The sequence below is a fragment of the Saccostrea cucullata genome, unplaced genomic scaffold (genome assembly GCF_032062105.1).
Source record: "Saccostrea cucullata isolate Sc308-1 unplaced genomic scaffold, CSIRO_AGI_Scuc_v1 ctg5895, whole genome shotgun sequence".
NCBI classification, from domain to species: Eukaryota; Metazoa; Mollusca; class Bivalvia; order Ostreida; family Ostreidae; genus Saccostrea; species Saccostrea cuccullata.
Window position 1 is genome coordinate 20001 of NW_026920047.1, and position 8171 is coordinate 28171.

The 8171-nt window shown below is 32.5% G+C and overlaps 1 protein-coding gene across 1 annotated transcript in view; it reads right to left on the reverse strand.

Annotated features, from left to right (window-relative positions):
• Positions 1-8167, reverse strand: part of LOC134242214 (crossover junction endonuclease MUS81-like) — a 16900-nt gene extending 8733 nt beyond the window's left edge. Inside the window, exons 1-11 of the mRNA XM_062724305.1 lie at positions 8014-8167; positions 6142-6279; positions 4604-4676; positions 4431-4487; positions 3735-3964; positions 3355-3456; positions 2070-2150; positions 1475-1698; positions 1108-1184; positions 462-546; positions 203-327 (exon numbers count right to left, since the gene is read on the reverse strand). Coding sequence (XP_062580289.1) covers positions 203-327; positions 462-546; positions 1108-1184; positions 1475-1698; positions 2070-2150; positions 3355-3456; positions 3735-3964; positions 4431-4487; positions 4604-4676; positions 6142-6279 — 1192 coding nt within the window. The 5' untranslated portion in view covers positions 8014-8167. The remainder of the gene's footprint in view (positions 1-202; positions 328-461; positions 547-1107; positions 1185-1474; positions 1699-2069; positions 2151-3354; positions 3457-3734; positions 3965-4430; positions 4488-4603; positions 4677-6141; positions 6280-8013) is intronic.
• Positions 8168-8171: the final 4 nt, after the last annotated feature.

The window sequence follows — 8171 nt, forward strand, 5'->3', positions numbered from 1 at the left end:
AACCTAAATTTAATTTTGTGCTTACCTGAATATATTTTTTTTAAGTTACCACTTACCTACATATTTTTATACAAATATCTTTTCATGGATACCATAGGGACACAATATTTAACTTAAAATTGCTTACAGAAATGAGAAAATAACTGGTTGAGATGCTGATTAATTTGAGATTGGTGAATTCTTTATTAACCTTTGACCTTACCTGCAGTAATTGCTGGAGTTTCCTCTAAATCATCCAGTGAGGGTAGTCGAGGTGTTTCCTGAGTAACAATACAATCTACAGTCTCCTCTTCATGTAGGTAAACATACACGTTATCTCCCAGTGGTCTGAAAATTAAGAAAAATCAATATAACAAAGAAAATCAGTCAAAACAATTTTGTGATACGTATATCAAATGTATCAATGGTTTCATCTGAATGTAGATGTATTAATTATGAACAATACAAATGAATTTTCAGACCTAGTGGTGTCAAGTCGGTAACGTTTCCCACTGGACAATAATTGCTGGTAGTCAACTTTAATCAGAAATCCCAGCCCAAAATCATCTGAAAAATAAATTTTTGGAACACCCAACTCTCAGAAATGATTTTTTAAAACTTTACTTTGCTATAAGTCATGCACTTAAAAGATGCAGATGCACTAAATAAACATATGTGATAAAAAAAATATTTGAATGCATATCTGTCAGCTTTATAGCATGTCAATACCAAAGAAAAAATACTTTACAAAATTTTGTTATTTTTTTTATAATTCAAAAGTGACGTTTCTTCTATCCTGTTTGCTTCTAAAACTGACAATACATGCTTGTAATTTACTGTAAATTCCTTATTTTTTGCGAGTAATTATTATGGAGAAATTACTCTTAAACGGCAAATTTTGAGAACAATAATTCGCAAAAAACGGTTGATTAACAGAACTTACATGGATTTCAGCACCATAAAAATAACAGCAAATACTTTTTATTTCGCGAGTGAAGCATCTCGCGCAATTAAGCGATAATTTATTCCTCACATATAAATAGGAATCTTCAGTATACAATAAATGGTTGAGAAGGAAAAGATCTGTAGAATGTAAATTTCTCTACTTATACCAATCTTTGACCTCACCATCAATAAGCACTGCTGCTTTATCTTTCTTGTTCACTTCCTCTCCTTCATTTGTTACATACTTGTATTGAAGTGATCTGGAAAATAAAATGCATTAAGAACTCATGACTCTTACTTCCCTTTTTATTCAGTCATACTAACACCACATACTGTACATACAAGGAAATTTTTGCCCCAATTTTATTTTATTCCCTTTTGCAAAACCCTTCTTTAGCCGAATTTAAAACGGGGCGAATTCACAGAATACAATATAATTTCTTATTGAAATTTATTGGATGGGCGAATTTAAAACGGGGCAAAATTGTCTGCAAGTGTGAAATGGTGAAAATTACACAGGGTGAAATAACCCTGTATACAATAATCTTACCCATGGTCTTGATTCCTGTGTCCGTGGACATTTACTGGTAATCTCTGGCTGGAGGCTGGTCTGAGTGGTAGGTCGTCAGCCTGAATTGCCTCTAGCCGGTGTGCCAGCTGACACCCAACCTCTGTCAAGCTGTACTTGGCTGGACTACTTTCCTTCACCACTAGGCCTTTCTTGATCAGAGTCCCCATAGAGGACCAGGCAGTGTACCGACAACCTGGATCTGCCTGTTAACACATACACATATACAGTATATGTACATAGTTCATGAAGTTCTTTGCAAGGATATTTTCTTTGAATATGACACCATACTGGAGGATTCATGGTTTAAAATTCACCAGTGTGAAGGATTTGTCAGCCAATGGCTGGGCTTTGTTATTTATAACTCACCAGTGTGAAGGATTTGTCAGCCAATGGCTGGGCTTTGTTATTTATAACTCACCAGTGTGAAGGATTTGTCAGCCAATGGCTGGGCTTTGTTATTTATAACTCACCAGTGTGAAGGATTTGTCGGCCAATGACTGGGCTTTGTTATTTATAACTCACCAGAGTAAAGGATTTGTCAGCCAATGGCTGGGCTTTGTTATTTATAACTCACCAGTGTGAAGGATTTGTCAGCCAATGGCTGGGCTTTGTTACAGAGTTCGGTCTTTGTCATAAATCCTCTTCCATCTGCAGACTAAAATTACAACAAAGAAATTAAAAAAATATTAAACAATGTACGAGGGTTGTTCGAAAATTATTGAGATATTTTGCTTTCTAATGAACGTCTTTCGGTAAAAATTTGCATATACGTTTGACATGCACTAAGAATATATTAATAGAAGCAACAAATATTTTACAAATATTAAATATTTTATGTACAGTGGTATATAAATGCGTCATCAGTAGGGGTACCCGGAGCAGTCTCGAAATAAGATATTGAAAATATGTAACACCAACGTTCTTACTCTTTGTGGACCCATATTAAGAGCGAAAATAATTTTGTTTATGTGTATAATTTTTCAGCTTTAATTCAAATTCATGTTGTGCAACTTCGATAGAATTTTGATCAGGAATACGGAGATCATAGAAAAATAATCGCGGTAGAGAAATCTGGTAAGAACGAAAAAATGGATTTTGACGTCAAGGGCGGAGCAGCGAAGATACCTAAAATTTTGTGAAGCGCAATGGAGAACTCTTTTCCAGACACAACGACCTGCTAAAATAATAACTACGAGAGAAAAAAAAACAATGTGTTAGGGTTTGTTATTTCATTGGTACACTTTTTTTTTTTTACAATTAATTCAACTAGAGTAAAATTAAAAGCTCCGAACGACCATCATTTATTACGTACAGTATCAATATCGTTGACCCGCATTGCGTAAATTGGCACTACATTATTTTAGGTCATCTTTACCCACAACGAAAATATTACACACGGGTAGCAACAGCATACATTTTTAAGGAATAGTTTAAGATAAGAGACAGTTTTATTTTTGTACTGTTATATGTAATAACAAAGAAGGAAAAAGATTAAACGCTTCCCGATCGTTTTACATGTGAAAATCCCTGGCTGACATGGTGTTAAAATAACGTTGCGATGCTGCTCCAGGTCGATAGACATATGCATGTATATTATTTCACCCAAACTTTTCTTTTTATCATAGGGATTAGAAATTTTGCATAAGTGTTTTATTCCTTCTTTATAAAATGTTGATGAATTTTCCTGAAATTATCTCAATGCTTTATGGAGTAAATGTAATTGTCTCAATAATTTCCGAACAGCCCTCGTATATTGTATATGTAAAAATATGAGGAAAAAGGGATGCATCTCAAAACACTTATAGAATATTTTCATTGTGTGGTGTAAATGAGGTTACTAATATACTGTAACTGTATACCTGTCTGTCTCTGTACAGAGTGATAAGGAGAGCATAAGGACCGGACCTGTAGGCAGGAATATACTCCCTCTCTCCACTCGCTAGTCCAGACCTCTGTCTTTTCTGAATTCAAAAAAATAATCTAAACCACATTTTATTCACAGATTTACCTGAGGGAAAGACTTGAGATTTTTTCGATTGTGGTGTAGAGTCGTCAACATTCCAAATAATCTACTTGTATAAACTTGATGTATCACTTACACAGCTGATAATGCATTACCTTCTGTTTTCAGTTAGCGAGCATATATACCATGAACTTTATGATTCAAACTGGGGACTGAGAAACTTTGGTATATTTTTAATTACAAATGATAACTGCCTATGGGATAATTCATGTTTACCCTTGGGGGTTGTGGGACCTCCGCCTCCCCCTCACTATCCGAGTCAGACAGAGCATGTGCTGCTCCATGGGAGACAACTCGCTGCTGATTGACTGCTCCATGGGAGACAACTCTCTGCTGATTGACGGGCCCAGTGGCTGTAGAGGCTGCCTTGTTCTTCTGTTTTGGTTTCTGTTTGGCTGCTGGTTTGGTGTGGGAATCCTCTTCAGTTGTGGGTGGAACAATTGTGCCTAAAATGAAAGTAAAATTTTACGTACATGTAACTATATCTGCAAAATCTTGTGTCAACAACAGCAATTATCTGTATTCAGCATTCATTAAATTTAGGGAGGATCTTCTTCTGGGATTATATAAATGAACAATGTATACTATAAACCGGTAGTCTATTTGTAGTCCTTATATAATCTATACAAAAACAAACATTTCATAACACAATCACTGGATTTTAAGCTGTATTCTTTAGATGGTCAGTATGCATATAGTGGCATTGTCACATCACAAACACTGCTGTAAATAATAAGTTTGCAATGGCTTGAGACAGCTGTACATCTGACCACAAATAAATAAGGAAAGCCTATCGCCAGATCATTTTTCAAAAAATTCAATTATATCCTTAAATACAGAGGAAGGAAATCAAGAAGTAGATTACATTTACTTTCTGAATTTTTTTTATTATAGACAGAAGTTTTAATTTACCGTGTTCTTGTATATGTTTTTGAAGCCGATCATCCAGCATTTTGCAAGTTTTGTCACCTATAAAAATAAAACATATACATATAAGGAAACATAAATTGGTTATAAGAAAATTATGCAACTCGTTTAAATTACAAAATGTGAAACAAAAATCTTCATAAGAAAAACAGTTTTACCAAAATTTTCCAAGATTTTGCAGTCTTTCCCTGATGTTAAAACAAGTGGATATCTTTGTAGCGACTTTAATGCCTAAAATATCAAAGATTCTGATGAGTGTTACCGGGGTAATTAAAAATTACTTAATAATTTTACTGTATACATGCAACTATTTTAACTCTAAAAACATTACAATTTTAAATTTAAGGTAGATCGCGGGTTTGCTGACGTCACAATGGGATTCGACGTAAAAAGCTTACTATGTTTACAGTATCAAACTACAAACAAAAGTATTTTCCATCAGTATGCATCATAAAATAAAACAAAACATTAAAGTTTGTTTTGTCTGTAAAAATATTTATTTATTTGTAATAAAAAAATAAAGGATTAATCAATAAATAATCAATACTAAATAAGAATTAAGAGTTTACATAAAGTTAAAAAATGAAAGGTTAAAATTGATTCTATCTTCAAAGTAAAGTGTAATAATTCATCATTCTTTGTATAGATATAATTTCATTTAATTTATTATCTAACTTTATTATAGATACTAGATAGTGTGCTAGCAAAAATTAGTTTACTGATCTTCAGTATACATGGTATACATTTAATTAATTAATTGTAACTTGTAACATTTTCGATTCAAAATCATGGCACATTTTACTAAAGATAACAAATACTACTAGGGTTAGTGCTTGAGTTTATCGAGAAAACAAATAACATGACAGTGTTTCATTGAAAAAAGTGTGACAATTTTTGTAAATTATGATAATGTTTACATGAACATTTATTATCAATCAATTAAAAATTGAAAATACGGATAAAACATGTTTTATTTTCATTGAATTGTTGATTACATTGTGATTCTGAGGCGTCTGAAAATAATGACGTCGCATAAACGTTACATAACGTCTTAATGAAATTATATACGTTTGTTACAAATTTGTTAAACTTTAAAGTTTTTTTGCGAGAAAATGAGCGAGAACACATATTATTTTTTTTAAATAGATCTATTCTAAATTTATCTCATATTCATTGTGTTGAGTAACATAAAATTCGTCTGCGCCGTTTTCATATTATGGGCATGGTTTAAAATACGTTTACCGGCGAAAAAGGTGCATTTACAACTATATATTTCATTGTAATAGCGTCACCTGTTCTCATCAACATTAGTGCCTTTGAAATACGATAACATTATAACCACGCAGACGAATCTCACAAAAATTTCAGAAAGTAAAATTCGAAACGAGAGGATTCAGCAGACAAATTTTCAAAGTATGTTTTCAGACAGACAGTAAACCCGCGATCTACCTTAAGTATTTAATTAATGTAAATTTCTGGGCCTGGATTTTTATGTCAGTTAGCTCAAAAGGAGTAGCACCATGCTAGAGTTAATAATATGTAGTGATTCAGTGGACCCAGCTTCAAATTCAGTTTTATCAAATTGGCTGTTCTAGTTTAGTATCTCATTCTTATTGCTTGCCAGTTACCCTCAATAAACAAATATGTTTATAGTGGGTTCCCAACAATACCCTCTAAAAGACAACTTAATTTCTACCTTGGCATAAACAAACTGTGTTTTTATGCCCTTTTCTGCTGCATCCTCTTTCCATTCTTTGAGCCACATTTCAAACAACGGATTCGGTGACTTTGTCTTTTTCTTCTTTCTTTTTCCGTACAGAGCCTGACTTTCCATCTATTTAAGAATACAGTGCTTTAAGTAGTTTCGGATTTTAAGCAGTTCTGGATAATTTTCGTTTAAAAATGAAAATTAAACACACTAAATGGTTTCTGTTTTTTGTGAAATTTTGTATAACAAAGCTGAATTTATTGTCTAAAATATAGACGTTGAAGCGAGATCATAAAGTCCGTCTCTCTTTCCATCTTAACAGCTTAATGTTTACTACCAGAAGAGCTTTATTTACGTTGAGTAGAAAAATTACATGCAGTTTCTAAAGTTGTAGGTGTTTTTTGAAACTTTTAAGGGTATCTTTTTAATTGGTGAAGTGTGGATAAGACACTGCCAGGTGTTTCTTCTTTCTCAAGAATTTTGGGTTCCCTGATACTACGAAGCATCTCCAAAATAATGAGCAATCTTCACAACATCCCAATTTAAGTACTTCTGGATTTACTACAGACAGTGTTTTCTCAAAGGAGTTGTACACCATACAAGACTTACAAAAACAAATTAAAAAGGACAAAAATATAATTTAATTTTTCATTGAAATATTTGTAAATAATAAAATTGATTTCAAAGGGGCTGAGAAAGTGTATAGAAAAAAAAGTTCACTTCGTGTTGAGATTAATTCATGTTTTCATTTTCAATAAATTTGCATAAACATCATGTTTTCTCCTTTTTATTTTTATCTATATAATACATATATAAATTACATGTTCAGGTCTCATTGTAGGGAATTCTCTACAAATTGATCATTTATAATGAATTTTGATACAATTTCAATTTAATAATCCCGATAAATGGGTATAACTGGAACTACTTGAAATTTTCGAAACTGCTTGAATCCCCTTATATTTAATGTACGAGAGTTTTATAATATAGTGTAACATTTTTAACAAAATGCCATTAGGGGTTGAAAAGGTAGGTAAAGGCGGTGCCAGACAACTCACCGACAGACAGGTCACTGACAAAAGTGAAATTCGCCGAATGTACAATTCACCGACAATAGTGTCGGCGAGTAGAAATTCATATAAAATAATTGTTAGATGTCGTGTTAAGTATTCAGATATAATAAACATAATCAAAGATATATATAAGGTTTTTCTTTGTCTTTTTTGTATATCCATCATAATGATTGTTGGTCTTACGCATATGTATATATTGCTTCTCGTGAATTCGAGCAAGGTCATAAGTCGGCAATTTTGGGTGAGGTTTTTGATTTAATAAAGAAAAATTTGAAATGAATAAAAACGTTTATTCACATACATAATTTTTTCTTAATATTTTTAAAATTTCCATGTTTTATATTTTCTGTCAATGATGTACACACGTCTTTCGGTAATATGTCGTATCGGCGAGTTTTACAGTGTCGGTGAAAAAAGTGTCGGCGAGTTGTCGTTCGGTGAGTTGTCTTTCGGTCACCTGTCATAGACCCAGGTAAAGGACTATTTGATTCAGTTTAGAAATCAAGTTGAAGTCCTACGCAAACAATGCAGCGAGCGTTTTCCTGGTTGCAATCCAGAACTACTTAAAACACTGTATGATATATAAGCAATTGTAATATCAGAATGTTTACAATGTGCAAACATTTATGATGCAGTTATAAATGCGTAAAATTAACGTGAAGTGCCAGTCAAGTACATTTTGCAGTAGTTGAAATGATTGTAAAATTTTTAAATATACTAAATGAATTAATTAAATTATCTTTTCTTGAAACATCATCTAAGAAAACCTCGTTAATTTCTGACTTACGACATCGATCTTGGAAATATGAAATATGGCGCCAATTTTACATATTCTTGACAATCCTGTCACCGAATGATTCGGTTAATATTAAAATGTTTAGAAAATATTAAAAAATGGATTTATAATTTACTGGAAATTTAATGATGTATTACCTTTGCTCATAA